The 20,672-nt window shown below is 33.5% G+C and overlaps 1 protein-coding gene across 7 annotated transcripts in view; it reads right to left on the bottom strand.

The window, feature by feature from the left end:
* Positions 1 to 4,423: 4,423 nt before the first annotated feature.
* LOC124308468 (FERM domain-containing protein 5) overlaps positions 4,424 to 20,672 on the bottom strand; it is a 43,430-nt gene continuing 27,181 nt past the window's right edge. Inside the window, exons 6-13 of one of the 7 annotated variants that reach the window (XM_046771209.1) lie at positions 18,272 to 18,424; positions 15,143 to 15,157; positions 13,864 to 13,952; positions 11,545 to 11,777; positions 10,926 to 11,090; positions 9,911 to 10,036; positions 9,521 to 9,700; positions 4,424 to 8,740 (exon numbers count right to left, since the gene is read on the bottom strand). In XM_046771209.1, the coding sequence (XP_046627165.1) occupies positions 8,349 to 8,740; positions 9,521 to 9,700; positions 9,911 to 10,036; positions 10,926 to 11,090; positions 11,545 to 11,777; positions 13,864 to 13,952; positions 15,143 to 15,157; positions 18,272 to 18,424 (1,353 nt within the window). In that variant the 3' untranslated portion in view covers positions 4,424 to 8,348. Of the gene's footprint in view, positions 8,741 to 9,520; positions 10,037 to 10,925; positions 11,091 to 11,544; positions 11,778 to 13,863; positions 13,953 to 15,142; positions 15,158 to 18,271; positions 18,425 to 20,672 lie in introns of all 7 variants that reach the window. The other 6 variants (XM_046771210.1, XM_046771205.1, XM_046771207.1 and 3 more) reach the window with 6 other exon arrangements.

Genomic DNA, 20,672 nt, shown 5'->3' with positions numbered 1-20,672 from the left:
TCAACGAATCTTTCAACCTCTAAAATCTGAAAAACAAGTTTTTATAAAAATCTCGGTCTGTCCGACAAACTCTAACGATGATCTCGGAAACGGCACGATGAAAATCACTAAATCATACAAGATTTTACAACAAAATGATGGGCATGAAAAATTGCCATGTCCCGTTCAATCTAAAGTTCCGGTTCTACCGGAAATCTCTCTATTGTAAATATTTCTAATGAAAATGAAATTTTCTAGATTAAAATCGACGGTAAATAAAAACAAATTAGTTTTTTTAATCATGCGTTGTTTGAGAGCCGTCAGAGCTACTCTCATTGTCAGATCTAACAGCGGGAGTGAGTCACGTATGAGATAATAAATACGGTTGTGGATTACAGAAACGCCGGAGAATTTCTTCCAGACTGACGTGTATTCCGGATACTTCTCTACTTCACTAAAGAATATCGTTTTTCCTGTGAGAACAAGAAAACTGCGGCCGTTGTGGAAATTCCACTTTTACCGCAGTTTTTCACACGACCTTCTGGCAATGCTGAACAAATATCGAAACGTCTGATTCAACTACCATGGATACATATCATCCCAGTCTGAGTCACGAAGAAAACGCGCATAAAATACCCAAATCGAAGTGAATCAATTGAATTGAGGCAATGCCTATAATTCAGGAACTTAGAAGATATCTCATTGTTAACACTAGAACTACAGTCAAAATGACTAGTCTTCAAAAAATTTTAATAATATAAAATTTTATGAATCGGTATTTTTTGAAGACCAGTTATTTTGACTTGTTTTGGTAGAAATAGCTTCGTCTTAATTTCGGTATTTCTAATGTTAATTACAACCGAATAATCGACGTGCTGGATCGTGTGGGAAAAACTGTAAATCAAAGAACCTTGACGCGTTATACTGATATCATACATCTGAACGAGAGATCAGCTTCGAAGTAAGTCAAATGCGTCACTTCAACGTCTATAAATGTGTCATGCATTTGTATCATACGTTGATGACGAGAAATAGTATTTTAGTCGGTACTCGAAGGCATCGCAACTGCTCTCATACCACTTATACAATAACTTAACTTCAATACGGTGAATTCTTCGCTACGTGAAAAAAAATATAACCGACAAAAGAAACATACTTACGATTGTCGGTAAAAGAAAACTATGAACGATACATGGTTCTATGGATAAAATTATTTGGATAAACTTCCATTTGTTCTCTGATTGAAATAGTCTCATAATATCCATATTTAAAGATTTCAACGAAGATGGAACTACTTTATTCTCTTTGCGTTTTGAAATTATACTAGATACGTTAAAATCTGTTCGAAATAGTAGAAAGTCTTGCTTCGATGTTTTCCATGAGCGGTTAATGAGGACAGCAAAATAGGAAGGAAAAAAAATTATATCGCAATATTAATTTAAGCACCGTAATATTATTTGACCGCGATAAATGCTACTCCTAATTCAAGGTCTCGCGTGCCTTGAATATACGTATAACGTTCGCTCGAAATTCAAATGCGAGAAAGCCGTTTAACGGTGATGCGCCAAATTCGCAACTATTCGCAACTGTAATAACAAGTACTCAGCTGTTACTCCACCTAATTCGAATGTAATCATACAACGTGCCTATCCAAGATTTGTGCACACCGGATAAGTGAGCTGAATTCGTGGCATGAAATTAACCTGATGAAAAATTCTGAACAGTGGAAATGCTAAAGTGCTCGTAAAATCGTTTGTCCTTTTTTTCTTTCTTGTTTAATTGTTTCTACTCGTTCAGCAATTGATACTTTTTGATATACACGGATTGCGACTTGTTTATATTATTCTGGAAACGGTATATATCGCATCGCATATGCTGCAATAAATTTCCACACGGCATTCTGCTGTACGTACATGGAATATCAATGCTACCCACTGGCCACCTGATTTCTGTTCAAGTAGTTCGGTTAACAGTGTATTTTTATATATTTGTAACGACGTATTATCATTATTACAAAACCGTAGGTTTGGAATTAAAAAAAAAAAAAAAATATTCACGTACACATTCACGTGTTATTAATAACTTCTGTTCGAATCTGCGTGATGTTTAGTTTACTATTAATTTACTTTGCAAGTAAGAACTGACAATATTAATCATAAGATATAATTAGATATGGACAGACACAAACATACTTTTATTCCCGACTCACAGCCATAATGTTCACGTTTTTTACCTGAAAAGCGGGACAAAATTGGGATATTATTCCCGCTTCACTTTTTTCCCCTCATCTTTGGGAAAAAAAAGTAGCATTTCCCGCATCTAAGGAAAGTATTTCCTCCAAATTCAAATTAGCGGGAAATATGAAATCGTATTTCGCACAGAGCCAAATTAGCGGGAAATATGAGATCATACAATAAATAAAAAAAAATTGGAAAAATTCACTGGTTAAGATACGTTCGAAACGTCGATCTTCTCTTTTAGATTTTGTCTAGCGGTAACTAAAATTAAAAAAAATTATCGAAACTCTCAATAAATGTGATCATTTTACAGCTGTTGAGCGGCTTCGTTCGTAAGAAACAAAAGTTAAACATGGAGGAAAGAATTAATTTATGCACACGATGTATAATAAATATGCATACATACATGTATTACGTACTTGAACACAATACAGTGAACTAGAGTTGCTAATTGTCTTTTTGTATTTCTTCTACTTTTTCAATTTTTTATTCTCTTCTTTTTTTTCCTTCTCTTTGTTTCACCTATCACACAAGTTTTCAACGACTTACATTAATTACGACGATACTAACACGTGCAGTTAGAAGCATTAATGAAGACAAATTTCCGTAATTTGTATATACGTTTTTTGATCATGTATTTTCAATGGGAAATTTGAACAAATTCACATAATTAGAAGTATTTGACTAGCAGCTAATATAATTACACAAGCATATCAATGCGGTTTATTGGAAATTTCGGGGTTTGATAGAAAATTCTTTTGATCATACTTGTCATCGCAGTTTTCGTTTACAATTCGAATAAACTTTTGTATGAGAAATAAACATAACAACCATATAGTATACTCAGGGGGGAAAAAACCTGAACATGAAACGACAATAAGAAACACGTATAAAAATGTGTAAAAATAATAATACGGATGTACGTGTGGAATTATATTTCGATGAATCATTTCATCGTTTTAATTAATTGTCAGTAAATTTCGTTGATTGTATAAAATAATGATTGTATATTATTTACTGTGTATCATTGTCATGGAAAAAATTTAGTGCTTTTTTTATTTTAATTTAAATTTATGTAGGTACGTATTTCTGTATTACAAATAGGATTCCTCTGAGGCGAGAGATTGAAATTTCTATTACTGATATGTCAACTAATTAAGCGCCATACTATTTAATGTAGTTATATGCTTCATAGAAACGAAATGAAAATTTTTCGGCAATAGTAATATCTTATTCATACCATCACCAAGCTTATCCTTTTTTTTTTCGGCACCCTCATCTTTACTTGTTAGGTAATTTATATTCTATTTTATTTATTTACAAACACGTTGATCAATTGAGAACTCAGTATAGAAACTCATTTACATACGATTTATAATTGTATCAGTATGTGTTTCTATTACGTACGCAGCTAAAAAATCATTTTGTACTAAGGTTACTTCATCTATTTATATACTGTATCTATACATCGCACCAAAATTAAACAGCCTAGTATTCATGATAATAATTGATTACGGGATGTTATAAGGTATGTATTTCGTGAACGACAAAGAGCGAAAGTGAAAAAAAAAAAAAAAAAGAAGAAGAAATTTAACGACGCTATAATGTTAAAGCCGAGAATCCTGCGGTATATAAAATAATATTTATGTATGCAAGATTGATTAAGTGAAGATTTACAATTCTTACGTCAATTGATAATCAAGTCAATCGACTAGATTGCTGATCTTCGATCCATTTACAACCCTTTCTAAAGAGCCGAAGAATACGAAATTACTACATGCTTGCCAATCTTACTAAATGTTGATGATTAGATTATTGTAAAAACCATCGAACATGAAGCATAGAATTTTGTAGTATTCCCAGCTGATGTCATACACATACATAACACAATCGCGACAATTATGTACATAAATCAAATTAAAATTCTTTTTTCTTTCTTGTTTTGGTTGAGTGTTTGGTATTTTTTACGACGTAAATGTCAAATTTCTACGTAAATAGAAGTATATATAAGACAAATATATACTACACTTATACAATATAATGTATATTGTTACTATTGTTGTTGTTGTTGTTGCTGTTAATATAACTGTTAATATTATTATAACCAGGCAAGATTGCGTAAAAATTATGCTATCAATAATTAATTATACACGTAGCTGAAAAGCATTTGTTTTTTTTTCCCCCTTTTTTTCATCTACTAAACTTTGTCTGAAATCTTAATTTTTATATCGGTTCTTCGATTATTTCTTGTTACGATTTTTTTTTTTTTGTGCTCTTCATTTTAGTTTTCACTGAAATAAGAATTTGAAACGAAAGACAATTAGCATTCAATTAGCAGTTAAAGATTCTTCGAGTTGAATTGTTTTGTGTTTTTGATATTTTTATTTATTTATTTATTTTTTTTCTTCCGTGCTTCAATTTTTCGACCTGCATCGTTTTGCCAGACCGTTCATGCCGAACAATTATTATGACCTATCACAATGAATATAATGGTATTAGGTATAGTTACTAAGAAGTATTTTCTAGTAATAGTTTGTCTCTTTGTCTTGTTGTTTTTTCACCTTCTTATTTTTCGTTCTTTAAAATAAAAAATCATACACAAATATACATATACAATATACTCGTTTGTATTATTATGTATGAAATTTGTACCGCAATTATTGCAGCAGATTTAATATTACGATTAGAAATTAAACATTTCCCCCATAGTTTGCTGTTTTTCGATGTAGCTCTATTTACCTGTAATTTTTACAATTCGGAATATTCCCAAATCTCGTCATTCGTCATCAACAATTTTTCAACCTTTCTTTTTTTTTTTATCATCACTTTACTAGTGCAAATTGTACGCGAAAGTTTTTCTTTCTCTTATTCTTACTTCGTTCGTATTTTCTTTCTCGTTTGTTTTTTCCTTGTCGTTCGATAAGTTAAAAATATTACATTACATGGATTCGATTCAGCACTGATTTGAAAAATGCTTAAGAATTGTATCTTCGCAATTTTTACGCCGTACGACAAATTTTATTATCATTATCATTATTATTATTAATATCATTACTATTATTATTTTATTTGTTTTTTTTTTTTTTTTTGTTTTTCCACACTCGCAATAATTAATAACTATACACAGGTGATATAGGTATACAATGAATTACCTATTTCAATTTATTTAACTTTCCTTCATAGTTTTCTCCCGCAAAATTTTTGTTCAACTCTTTGTCTTTACAACTAGATTCATTATAAGTATATTGCAATTGACATTCGTTTACATCTATATATTATTTATACAATTTCCAAGTACAATTGTACAACGGTTCTCGGACTTGATATTATTCGCGTAAAATTTTTGGGGGGGTGTTTTGTTTTTTTTTTTTTTTTTTTTGGGGGGGGGGAAAGGGATTGAAAAATTGGTCGGAAGTATTTTCAAACTTGTTTATGTTTTTTTTATTTATTTATTTATTCTTCTTTCTTAGAAAACAGCGCAAGGAAGCAATCAGTTTTACCGATAAGCACTCAGGCTACGCGAATTATTCAAGTCGAAGAAACATCGTTCGTGTAAATATATTATTAAACTATAAAGTTCCTATGAAACTATACAGTTTTGCATGAAGTTTTGGCATGTCAATATTTCGCCTCCGTTTCGAGCAGAGATTGCAAATTAGATGAGAGTGGAATGACCACGGCGATTCAAAAGAGAACCGGATGAAATAACTTGTAAATAATTTTACACAGAGTGCGCTCGTTATATATCGGAGACGAATAATTGATTAAAAAAGATTTTTAGTACAGCGTAGGCACTTGTAGGAAATAAGGTCAGTCCGAAAGTTTTCACGGGGAAAATATCGATGCCATCGCAATCGTTCGGTTTTGTGACGTTAAATATTTAAGATAGACAATCTTTTCGCAATCAACTTTGGCGCTTCAAGGATTCACAAACGCGAAATACAATGACAGTTTACAAAGATTCGTCTATTTCATTTATCAGGTTTATTGTGTATTTAGCTTTCTGGTTTGTCATTACAGACACAAAACTTGAGAGAAGGAAGGTGATTTTTTTTTTTTTTTTTTTTTTTACTCGCTCAATGCAGTTAACAGTTGACGCATGGATTTGCAAAAGGTGTTTAGTTTTTTTAGCTCTGCGGTACGGGGAAATTTTCTGCTACGGCTCGTGTATTCGTGACAAAAATCCCTATCTTTTACAACAACTGGAGCTGCGATTCATTTCTAAGCGGCGGCATTTACTACAGAACAATTTTAATACCCAAGCATTTTCTTATCATTACCTCCGACGAATAAATAAAATCACGCCAAGTGTCCTCGGTGAATATTTTTTTCCCTGCAAACTTCTGTAGATCATTTTTCATTTAAGCTTATAGAGAATAGATTGAATAAATTTTGCCAATTTTTAATGAACATTTGTTTTTGGATAATATTTACATTTCTTTCTGTTTTTTCGCAACCGAGTTTCAATCCACAGACTTATGCAAACAAATGTTGTTTTTTTTATTTTTATTTTATTTCGTATTTTTTTTGTTTTTTTTTTGTTTTTTTTTTTTTTTTTTTTGCTGATAAATTACACCAGGAATGCGTGAACATTATTTCTACGTCTACCGATATTAGTGGATGTAAAATCTTCCTAGTCGATAAGAGTACATTTCACCAACAAATAAAAACAAATCAGATCCAACAATTACACAAATAAAATTTTACACTCTTACTCTTCATCGCTTCGTTCTACACCTTTTTCATTGTTATTTTTTGTTCACTTTCATCGCATTACTCGGACGCTTTGTGGACTAGAAGAATACACGAAATAGAGATTAAAATTAGGGAATGAAGGCATACGTGCATCGACAAAGCAACTTTGAATAAAAATTGATTTTGAATAGAAAACAAGCGTGGAGAAAAAAAAAAAAAAAAAAAAAAAAAAACTCGATCGTAAAAGGATTTACATACGTAAACTTATGTAAGTAATCAGGAACCATGAGAGAAAATTTAAACAAAATAATATATTATATAAATATATATGTGTATATATAAAATGTATCTGTATGAAATAAATATATTAAATTAATAAATATTAACCAATGATATGCCTTAGAGGCGGCAAGAAAATATTTTCAAACTCAGTTGAGATATTACCTACGGATAGAATGGCGTGTAATGATAAATGAATTCTATATTCAATCTAAACTATACAGTTTTTCTATATTCACTTAAACGAAGCACATTATATTCTTTACTCTGTCATGCCATCTATTTCAGCGATAAAAACGCATACCCTTAAATCCTACGTATTAATTGCTTTTCGTTGAACATTAAAATTACCTAACATTGCTATAACGATTTATTCTATTAAATCATTTTTGATTACATCATCTATTCCTCAGTTTCCATTTGACGATAAAATAGGGTAAATTTCATTCTATAACGCGTGCTTTTATATATTATATAGCATATTATACGCATTGATAGTTTGTCAAATAATTATTTGACCATGATTGAAAAAATTTTCACACCTACTTTCGCTTCGAATTTAAAAAGAAATAATTGAATTTTCATTTATGAATTAAAAAAAAAAAAAAAGAATAAAGTCATTCTTTCAAAGCCAAAGGCCGGACAACGCGCCAGCAGATTATTTACTAATTAATTTTCTTTTTCAGTTAAATCACAGCGCTCTTTTTAACCCTCGTTAAGATCGTGTCAGCGATTTCGCAACAGGTAGTAATTCGCAAGCCACAATCGAACACGTTCAAAAAAAGATTGGCGTTAAAATTAAGCAATTTCAATATCTGCGGATGAAAGTTGAAGTAATTGAAACTCGGAAGTTTGGTCACTTTGAGAGAGGGTGGCAAAGATACTGCGATGGAATTCAGATTCCAGTTTCTTAACGTTGCATGTTACGGGCATCGTGAAAGCGTAAAAACAGCTTAAAACGAAAAATATTAATGCTGCGATTGACTTTCAAGTCGTCGAAATGTTAACGTCGTACGTTAATTTAGATTTGATTAGAAGTATCGCGGTCCGATTTACCGCACGGTCTATTATAATAGTAAACCTATCTCGTCCCTGATTAAATTGGCACTGTCGTTAAGAGTTTAGACTATGAAAATTTTTCTCATACCGTAGACGACATCAGAACAGACCAAATTTGCTTTTTAAAAATTCCCTTATAGGTGCGTAGCACTGATTCCTAAGAGCAACCATTTCCGGTGTCTTTCGCATGCTGTTGAACAGCGCGGTGTCAGTTTCGAATATCAGCACCGTCACAATGCAGAGTACAACAATGGTCAGCATCAGCGCCGGGACGAAGATTTTTATTACATGGAGACGTTTATGGGACACTTTTCCCGACCCCTGAACTTGTAAACATAATTTCGAATTCTGCAGCTTCTGCATCTTCGGCACAGGCGTCACCGATCTACTGTGAGGCTTTCCTGTCGCGTCTAATAGTTGGCTTTCGGATGAGGAATGGTCGAACGAATCCCTGAAGTAATAGTCGTTCGTGTCCGCCTCGTCAGCACCGACTGCAACAAGCATATCAATACCTATATTAGTTATGAAAATTCAGGTTCTCTTGTCTTTTTTTTCCATTATTCTTTCAAAGATTTGCAGCAATCCTTAAACGAGTTGAGATTAGATTATTCTGGAATCTGTTCTATCTACGAAAAAGACTTCAATAATATATTATTCTTATTACGACAGAAGACTATTTGCTCACCATTACCAGTTTCAAGAAAAACAAAGGTGAATATTTCATGCGTATCCATTGTCAAGTTTATATAAAATGGTAAAAAATCAAGGCAGGATTTATATCTCATTACACAGAGTACAGCTTTTTCCATGTTAAAATATTTACAATAACACAATTTAGATGAACCGCATTTCTCTGTTATAGCGTTACAATTATATTCAAATCAAGGGATTTCATGAAATCTCGTGATATCTTTTATTAGTGCCCTTTTTGCAAATTTTTTTCTGTACTGATTATCGAAAATTAACGTAAACAATAAGTATTCGGTCCCTCAAGCTTGACTAAATTGTCGGTGACCTAAATAAAAGAGTTTTTCAAGTCTCATTATTACGTATGTTTAATAACGAATGAAAAGACATGCGAGGTAAAAAAGCCTGCGAGCTGTTTATAAGAAGAAAAAAAATAGAAAATCTATACACATATAATGTAACATATACGTATGAAGTATAAGGGATAATTTACAATAGGCAAATTACAGATAGAAAGAGAGAAATAAAAAAAACTAATCTGATTTATGGAAGAATATATATTTATACAAATTTACAAAGCTCACCTGTGTTCGAAAGAGAATCACCGTCCGTAAAGTTAATTCGATTTCGCCCCGGTGCTGGATCGTCTATCTTTGGGTTTACCTGGAACTTCCTCATGCCTGCGATATCCTGGAGATTGTGATCGACGAGCAAAGGCCCGGACGAGGAAGATAGACCTCGGCTCAAATCCGTTGGGGCAGAGTCTTTGGATAGGTAAACGTTACCGTTCAACTTTATATTTGAAGTTGAGTTGAAAGTCGATGAATTTGGGCAAGAAGAAATTCCATTTGCCAGTGTTTTTGACGTTTTAACAATGAGGGCCGTAGATCTGACGACTTTTGGACTTTTTTCAAATGAATCTATCTTTTGCCTCACCAGTTTATCGATATTTTTTCCACTTAACTCCTCCGTACCTATCACTATTCTCTGACTGTATAACGGCGGTGCCTTGCTGAACGTCGTCTTTGCAAATTTCAACTTTTTCACCGGCTGTATCTGTTCGCCGGCTGCGCTCGCATGCGAATCATTCTCGTCTACGGCTAAAGAACAGAAAGAGAAATAAAACAAATAATAACAAATGAAAATCTAAAAAAGCCTATGAGTAAAAAGCAAGACTTTGGCTAATCGTTGCAACCCGCTTAAACTTATCAATAATTGTATAATCGAGACAAAATTTTACCATGATAATAAGCTTGATAGTCAAAAACGTTTCGTCATGCAACTAATTTGTGGAAACTCAAATAATGCTCCTAACATATCCGAGCTCATTTTCAATGCATCGTTTTTTATTTAAACTCTAGATTCGCTAACCGTTTCCTCATTATTTTCTCGTTTCTACTACGGTACATACCTTTTTTCTCTGAGCACAGATCATATCTCAGTAATAAACTTAGAAAAAATAAATGTCTGATCCAACAAACGAATGTGATCGGAAAAAATTAAAAAAATTAAAACTGTAGTAGTTATGATCGTTACTGACTTGCAGTTGTAAAAACTTAAGATTTCTGAAAAAAATTTCCAACTTGGTGAAATGATTGTTCAAGAAAAAAAGAGAAACAATTACTATCGAAAAAATTAACACCTGCATATTAAAATCGTGAACATGTGATAAATTTCGTGAGTGATGAGTGAGTTTATAAGTAATTAAATTTAAGATACTATGTGCACGTCGTATACATACATATGTATACATATGTATACTAAAACTATACAATATATATCTACACACAGTGTTTTATAATTTCCCATATATTTCCTGATAGCAGCCTGTTTCTGCTTTTTCAGGTATGTACATTATTCCAAACGCGGTGAAAAAATCTGACACCTTGCTTAAATTCAGCGGATTCAAGGGGACGAGACAATTTGGAACAGGGTTTGGAGATCGAAAAACGAGGATGAAAAAGCTGGGAAGAAGTGGCGGCAACCAACCGTTATTTCGACGAGCGTGAATCTCTTGATCTTCCGACACCGTCTCCAACAGAGGCAGAGTGTTGTCTGGGCAGTACGGAGAGCTGAAAGGAACTCCGCCACTTTCACACATCCCAGTACCGTCGAGACCAGCACTATGACAGCTCCGTGGCAAGCTCGAGTATCCTGTTGATTTTCAAAACAGTCGTATATAAGTATCGCTGGTATGCAACAGGAATAAAGTATTACTAGACCTTGAAAAAATATTCCTATAAAAAATGTATACACGAGAAGGAAAATCTCAGTCGATGTGGTTGCGAGAAAATTCCAGAGGCATTTCAACTTGGAATTACAAGAAAATGTGGTACAAGTAAGTATAAATTGGCGTGATTATAGCTGTCTGAAGACTATAAAAATTTTTTATTTTATACACAGAACCCTATATTTCAGTTACGATAGAAAGTAAAAATAGGTACAGACTTCATAGTGTTTTATGTATATATAAATTCAATGAAAATGCGTTCGCTTCAAGCTTAGCTAATTGGTTCCTCAGATCAAATTAATCCAACGACTTGGCTTGATCCTGGTTAATTTACTCAGTCGATGTATAATTGCATTACGTTATGAATAAACTGCTTACGAATTTCGACCAAATCTTGACTCGGGGTGCTCGGCGTCGCAGGAACGCTGCTCGCCTTTCTTCTAAGACTAGATGTGCGTGCGTTACCACGTTGAATAGCAGGTTCCTCCTTTCGAAGCGGACCCGTCTCTTCGAGAACTTCTTTCTCTGTGCGACCGGTGTACTTGAACTTAGTGCCCCATGAAAATATCGAACCGCCACTAACCACAGGAGCGTCGGAAGCCCGGGGTAAGCTGTTGATTAAAATTTGTATCAGGACAGTAATTGCGGTGCTCTCACCTTATTTTACAAGTATATTCAGGTCTTTCAACCAACTCTATGACGTATCAGATAATGCCTCGACAATTAGCAATTCACAGAAATGATATATGGGAAAAAAGTTTATCCCTATGATTGTAATCGTTACATCACGGTTTAAGAAATCTGTATCGATACTGACTTTCGAATACTTTTTTCTAAGCTCCTTGTGGAAATGTTTCACAATGTTTTTTTTTTGTTTTTATTTGTGAACGTATTTTTTTGTTATGTTTTCTTTAGAGTAAATAACTGTATTGTTTTTAGGTGTGTGTGACATTTTCTTTCCGTCCGGACAAAATTAAAAATATAGAATATCTTATGAATACAGCAGAAAAATTTGCACCTTCGACTGGTAGTCAAAGCAATCGTGGTTTGACATTACTGGATTGTAAAATGAGCGTAAAGGTGATATTTGCGGTATAATGAGGCAAATTAATTCCGTCAAAGAACTGGAATATCAACAAGTATTCGCGTGCGTTGCAGTTGAACTTTCTAACTGTATGCAAAGGTGGAATTTTTACTGCACATAATATACCTATAACGTATCCCGCATAAAAGCACTTAGCTCTAATTCAAACTCGCGGCTCATACCTATCTTGGACAACAGCCAAAACTCGCACCTCATTTCGCCATTCCGGCCGTAAAATTCAATTTCAATATCGGTATAAGATTCGAATGAGTGTCGAGATAATTTGAAAAACGAACGAGAATATCAACGAGATGTAATTATACATCTATTTCAAACGATATCCGATGAAATAGTTTGGAAAATATGACGATAAGAAAGCCGCGAAAAAAGTTTGATGATTTCCGCAACAAGTTTAAACCTGAGTGTCGATTTTTTAAAAATTCGAACGTTGTTCATTTTTTTTTTTATTCTCTTTCCAACGGTTTATGTTCTAAATTTAATATAATTCCGTTCTATTTGGTATTTCTTTCTGCAATTCTTAGACTTGTTCGAATTTGGTGAAATTTGAAATAAAAAATTCTTTAAGTTTGTCAACCCTACAAGTGATCCGAATTTGTTTTCTCTGTCTTGCTTGTGACATGAAAATGTTTCTAACTATAGATTGGATGACCATACATTCTAGGCTAACACTGATACTTGAGAATAACGAATTCTATCGACTAGTGCCGTGTATGACTAGGTATTGTATGTATGTATGTATGGATGTGTGTATAGATATCCTTACTGGAAAGCTCCGATGGCAATTACGGTATTCTTTATTGATAGAACAATCTATACTAATTTGCATCATCTGTCTGGAGATAGTCTATATCTATTATTCAAAGGAAGAAAAAACTGAAAGTAAGGAATGGTGAAAATAGGGACGATACGATGTTATAACTAATATAGCTAAGAACTCTATTACATACATTAAATTTACTGTTGTATATTACAGTATTTACCTAATTTAATACGATGCGTACGGAAATAATAAGCTTAGTAGAGTAAAAATGAGAGTTCTGGATGCAGATTCGATGACCGACACGTCACTTAGCCAAAACACAAACCTTTTTCTAGAATGTTCAATGGTGGGGGATATTCCAAATCCGATTGACTGACTTTACCGATCATCGGGTCATTTCGTTGCTCTACCTTACCAGCAATTTTACCTTCCTAACCAAAGTTTCAATCCTTATCAGGCAAAATCCCTCGGTAATGCAGATCCTCGATCTTGCTCGATGACGTACGCATATCGCTAATACAGTTCCCAGATTTTACCCGATAAGTGTTGAAACTACGATAAGTCAGACCGCAATCCCGAGTGATTTTGCCGAATATGCGTTGAAACTGTGGTAAAGCAGAGCGAATTATCGGTAAGGTAGAGCAGCGATATGATCCGATGATCGATAAAATCATTCAATCAGAGCACGGACATCCCCCATGCTCGAACATTCTGGAAAAAGGTTTGTGACATGTCTAAATGACATGTCAGTCACCGAATCTGTATCCAGAACTCTTCTCGCTAATCTACTAAGCTTCCTTAATATAAATGATATGGCCAATGTAATACTCACGTGAAAAATAGCATTTGTTCTATCGCACACCTCCAGACATGCCGGCAACTCGAACCGGTTGGGCACTTAAAACCAACCGTATGCTTTTTCTGAAAATTCGTGAAGAAAGAACAAAAAAAAACACACAACGACAACAACAACGTAACAACAAGAACACAAAAACACCCAAGGAAATTCTAGCTTCTAATAAAACTACTCTTCTCTATGTGTATATAATATTATATTATATTCAAATAATTCTCAATAATCACGGTATAAATAGTATTCTATATATCTGATTTTTCAAGTTACGGGGCTAGTTTAATCATAGGTATAATAACGATTATAACACGAAAATTTTTACTATTTTCTCTTCCATATCTATTTCGAACTAGTTTCTTATACTTGCAATATTTGCATCACTATATTATATATAAGAATATATCTATAAGAAAAGCTACGTGTGTATGTGAATTGAAAAGGAAATGCAGGCTTTTTTTTTACTATAGTTTTAATCAACAATTTATTCCACAATTCAAATATTATAACAAGATTGAATAAAATCAATGCTACAAGACAACTGGAATTAGGAAAATAGAATATAAAAAATATAAAAATCTTAGTAGGTTTTCCTTACAGTCTTCAGTATTGTCAATATATTGTGGTTTATAATTGCGGGACACGAGGTGCACAGAATGGCGAGAAATGCGATAACGAGATTAAAAGTTGCGCAGCACTTTTTTTTTTATACTTCTTTTCTTTCAATCCTTCCTTACGCTTTTTTTCCACTACTGCGATAATACGGACAATTCAATAATGTAATATTACTTGTACTCACTTTTCACGTGAGAATTTTGCGACGAAAAATTTCCGGGATTTTCGACACCATCGAATACCCGCGTTTCTCTTCTTACAATCGTAATCATTATCACTTTCAGCCTGCATTTCCCTAAGCTTTGCTAAATCTTATTTATCGTCAATCTCTCTTTTTTCTTTCTCTAATTGGAATTAAATGCCGTGTGTAACATAATTTTAATTTCGCATTTCAATACCTCGTAACGATGGAAATCCGACCACTCGGGATTAAGATTAAACCTCCGGATTACTTATATTTCGTAATAGTTAAAAATCTGCACAGATTCGCGAAACGCAATTCGACCAAAGTTTGTGAGTTAAGTTATTCGATACTTTCTTTCTTCGCACTTTTACGCGATAATTTGAAAAAGGCGAATAACGTGTAAGAGAATTTTCACAAACGCCCGAACTTCAACGACCGATTCGATAAACGCGACTGACTTACCTTCGTCCTCAAGTCCTGAGCAAAGCAGAATGCGAACAGATATAATCGAATTAGTTTCGCACTCAGACCACAATACGTACATATTATGTGTCCGAGTATAATGCACCGGTATTGTATCTACATATATATGTGCACACATGATGCAATGTGAGAAAAGGGACTGAGCTCAATTTGCTCGAGTTACGAATGATAATTAGATAATATAATGAGGGATGAAAGAAGAGGTATAAAATTAATTTCAATTGACTCGGTCTACCAGGCGAGAGATAGATTTGCAATTAACTTGGTAATGAAGAGTCTCTTCATTTGAGAAATTAAAATATCGCGTTGTCGGAGAAATTGTAAGCTCGACAGAAATTTTAGCGAGATTTTTCTTCTGCTTTTATCAACTCTTTTTCACATCGTTAAAATTGAAGAACTAAAGAAGAAAACATATCGTTATTCATTGCGTGTTCTCAAAACTGCAGTGAATGTATTTGAGAAGAGATTGTAATATCATTGAAAGACTATTCGTAAATTATATGAAACTATCAAACGAAATTAGAATCAAAATGCAATTACGATGTCGTATGAAATAAACTCTTTTGCTAGTCATTTTTATGTGCATACACCTTTATTCTCTATATTATGTATACACAATTTGAAGGAAAGCTGAGATCTGCAACTTACGACAGCAAATTTTTTATTCCCCCGTCTGTTTTCACACCGCTTTATTTCTCTCTCCGCTAATTATTTTCATAGCTAAATTATGCAGTTTTCCTTAGTGATATGCGCCTAACTGTTTCCGCGTTTTTAATCTGCCTCTGTTTTCTCTTCGCGGTTATTTTAACAGTGAATTAACAAAACTCTGTTCCCTTTTTTTTCGTATCTTTTAAATTACGTTGAGAATCACAAAATACCAGCTACGAATATCACAGACAAAAAAATATATATATATATATATATATAAGGCAGTAGTATGAGTGAAAAAAGTGTAATTTGCTTTGGGATTCCCGATTAAACTACATAACGTGTATAAAAGCATGTACAATTGGGGACAATGAATCTGAGACGACTAATTTTTTACACTAGACAGTTATGCTGGCAACACTGAGAAACCTACAGCGCCACAGCCGGCCGAGCGCGAAACAAACTCGATCTTTATAAACGTAACATAACCCATGACCGTCGAATTTAACCTTTGAACAATGACTTGTTAGAATGACACGTATGCTAAGGTTAGATTCGACGGTCATGGGTTATGTTATGTTTATTGAGATTGAGTTTGTTTCGCGTTCGGCCGACTGTGGCGCTGTAGGTTTCTCAGTGTTGCCAACGTAACTGTCTAGTGTAAAAAAATTAGCCGTCTCAGATTCATTGTCCCCAAGTGTACATTCGTATACCTATATTGTATATTATAATGAGAAAAAAAAACGTGAAGTCTACGATATATATTCTCAAGTATATACGTGTATAATGTAAAACACACGTATCTTAACTTGTATAGGATAAGTATAGGCGGGTGTATCTTACATGGATATGTATATTGTATATTTGTATATATGCACGGCATGACGTAACTAATAGCACCTTATACTGCAGGTCAACCCTCCTCTGTGTAGGTATAAGTATACCGCATTACGTCCACCTCATACGCATGTAAAGGGTGTTCCAGTAATATTACGACAATTTCCTAAATATCATATACTTCGGTGAAATTTTTTCTTCTCTTTCTTCGCTCCTCTTTGTTGGATGAAATATGTTGGTTATTTTATATGATTACTAAAAAATATTATATGTATTCTAAAATCGGTATTGATTTGCAATATAATTTTTCAAATATTGTTGTACATAAAGTTCGATTTTTTTTTTTTGCATATATATATCTCCATATTTTATCCGGAAATTATTGACAATGTACATAAAATCCATAACTTTATTTATTTTTTTTTCATTTTTTTTTTCATAAACTACGACTTTTTTATACAAAATAAAAAAATTTAAAAACAACCCGAAATAATCATCCAACCGCGCGGTAATAAAAAAAAAACTTCAAGATTACAATGTTTTACTCTCGTTTGTCGTTTGTGTTTTCGTGCCAATTATTTTCCAACAAATCAACCGCACAAACTGCACAATATTTTTACGTGTTTTTTTTTGCTTTATTTTTCCTTTGGTCGTATGAATTAATTGAAAATATATATTTGGCAGTGTATATATAGAGAGAAAGAGAGAGAGAGGTATAAAAAATTTGCTTCGCAAACACAGTTAATTTTTCAAATTTCATTTACGAATATATCGGTTAAATATTTGAGTTTTCATTTTCCGTCGTTATAATTCACGAATATCATATAGCTTACGTCTGTTTCTTAGTCACGTTTGTAAAATTTTGCTATCGTACCGATATCATTTTTTACAACAGCCTTTTTTTTTTGTTAACGACTCTTTCATTCCATTCCATACTCCATTTCTTTGTCTATAATGCTTCAGAAATCACGCGTGATCGGGTTTATTGAATTTAATAAAATGGAGTGAAAGAAATGAAATGAACGGAATAAGAATGAAAAAAAACAGAACGCGCGAAAACATGACTAGTTAGGTGATAAAACACGGCAACAGCTGTACGGGCAGTGATCGAAATCGCGTGTCGTTTAATCGTAAGCGGCGATAAAAGCAAGACAAAGGGTAATGCTATATACATATATATTAAATATATCTTCACAATGTTCTATGGTGCATGTAAAATCAATGAGCGGGACAAGTTAGACCTGAAAGATGAATAGACAGTGGGAGGGATGATAGATACATAGGTAGATAGACATGTAGATAGACGGATAGAGGAACGGACAGACATAAGAATATGGGTAGACGTATAGACATATAATTAGATATGTAGATAAATAGAGAGATGGATAGACAGATAGATATATAGATAGATGGATAGATGGATGGAAAGATAGACAGGTAGGCAGACAGGTAGATATACGGATGGAGGGACAGATACACAGATATAGATAGACGCATGCATATAGATAGATAAATAGATAGATAGATAGATAGTTAGATAGTTAGATAGGTAGATGGGTAGGTAGGTATATAGATTCGATAGATGGACGAATAGATAGACAGACAGACAAACGGTCCGCTTACCTCGTTAAACGTGAGATGTACAATAAACATCTTCCCCTCGTAATTTATCTTTTGTACTTCCGGCCAGCGGAAGTGATGCGTTTTCCTCGATCCTTGAAAGGTCAGAATGCCGCAGTGATTTATACCCAAGTACAGTTGAGAACCTCTGTGATCCTGTGAAAAAAAAAAAAAAAACGTGAAATGGTAACGTTTTTTTAGCAGCAATCAAAGAAGAGGAAAAAATCAGAAAACAACGGAAACCGATTGAAGCGAACTTGATATGATGTGCAGAGAAGAGATAAGCTGTTATTATTGTTCGTATATTTTACGGTACACCTAATGTAAGAAGAATACGGATTATAATGCACTTGTTATTGTTTAACTTGAAAATTTCACATTTTGTAATACGGTATACCTAATATGTAAAATCAAATCACATGAATTTTAAGTTGAAGCGTATGTGTAATCTCAAATAATTTTAATACTGCATGAAAAATAATAAACTGCAAAAATATAAAAATTGTTAATGTATGTATGAATAATTGCGATTTCCAAAAAGGCGAAAATTATACTGCGCACACTTTTTGCCTGCGGGTGAAACGAGGAATATAAAGAGAAGAAAATCCAAACATTGGAGATGCGATTAAAAAAAAAAAAAAACCAATGCAAATAGTTATCTCCAGAGTAGATAAAAATCGATTTGTACAACTCAGCTAACAAAACGAGTCCAAAAACATTACAATCGCATGAAAACGACCAGAGTTTGATTATTTTGAGCGTTAGAATGGTCAAACTTTTTTTTCAAATTGTCGACGTCTCAACTCGGGTTCTTCGAAGTTGTTCCGAACAATATTTATTAGATATTAGTAAGGTTTTTTTTTTTTTTTTTGCGTTTGTATTGAGGATAATCATTGCGTTGGGAATAAAATTGCTAAAGATCCGATGTTTCGAACATTAATTTTATTTTTTTCTCTCCATCTTATACAACTTTTTATTCATCGTTAAGCGGTCCAACTACACACCCACACCGGATGTGGGATACCGATAGCCGGTATACGTGTGTCAGTATATATACATATATGGGGTCAGCCTAGCTGCAGATATAAGGTATAAGGTCGAGCTAAAAAATGCAAAGAAATTGATCGGCCTAGCTGTAGCATACAGCAAAGAAGCCGAGAACCCCAGGAGAGCTTGGCCTCCCTTGGAGAGAAGGCTGACAAAAATCGGAGGTCGAGGCGGTGCCGATATACCTTAAAATAAAGAATACCAGAATACTACGCTAGAAACTTCAGCTCCACGTTTTTCTCGTTTATAGCGTTAAAAAGTGTCGGAAATCAGCCGTTTTAGCCCCCTTTTCTAATGATCCAGTAGTAGTCGTCGTAGAGAAAAGACCCACGAAAGCTTTCACGTGTGACAAAATAAAGGTTGCTGCATAAGTCAAAATTATTTTAGAAACAGTCGATTCTTTTCAACTAAGCACGCATTTTGATATTAAAGCATTGGTCCGATAATTTTACCTAGTTGGCTGATAATTCGTTTGATAAGCTCACGAACCTAATTATTTATTCTCTAAATCCTAATTCGTTACAATGCGTTAAACTTTCTTCGCCTTGGCGATATGAAACTGAGGCCAGGAGCCTGAGAGTTAGTAACAAAACGTGTCAAACTTTTTGGAAACCGAAAAATTCATACAAATTTTATACACAAGTAACAAAATTCTGTTAAATTATTGAGGTGTTTAAGGTGTTTCAAAAAATGTTGATTTTTAGACTTCACGCACCTTATTCGAATTAAGATTAGAACGTTTGGCTTCTAATTCGTAAAAATCGTAGAAATCGTTTTTACCAGGGAATTTTCTGCCTATAAATCATGCAAAAATATTTCACTTGTACGTTTTTCATTTAGACGTTTTTCGCACAATTCTTATACGCTACGTACTCCATCCCCTAGAGCTGTTCTCTATTCAATTTTTAGATTCAATGTTTCAATTTTCTACCGCTAGTTGGCGCGCGCGTTTTCATGATTCGTGTACTCGTTTACCGCTGGATGGCGCAGCTTGAGATGCGCACCTCAGCGTTGCCAATCCTAAAAAAATTAGAATCCGTTCAAAGAGAAGAGAAAAATAGTTTTCATTATAAACAAATATTGACGTTTAGGCAAGAATCCGAAGAAAAGAAACGACAGAGAAAATATTCACTAATTGTACAGCGTCTGCAATTTTCAAACCCATTTATTCGACAAATTGATGGTCTTAAATATTGAAAATAAATGGATATTAATCTGTCTGTGTAACCTCGTTCGTTAATTATCGTTATATATTTGTAAGAAAATTCATGTTCATGTTTATAAAGCTATTAAAATTAAATATATTATATATTTCTGTATTTATTGAGTTTCTGTATTCGAAAACAGAGAGAAGAAA

Source organism: Neodiprion virginianus, chromosome 7, assembly GCF_021901495.1.
Source record: "Neodiprion virginianus isolate iyNeoVirg1 chromosome 7, iyNeoVirg1.1, whole genome shotgun sequence".
Taxonomy (NCBI): Eukaryota; Metazoa; Arthropoda; class Insecta; order Hymenoptera; family Diprionidae; genus Neodiprion; species Neodiprion virginianus.
The sequence above is the reverse complement of the archived record's forward strand: the minus strand, read 5'-3'. Positions and strand labels throughout refer to the sequence as shown.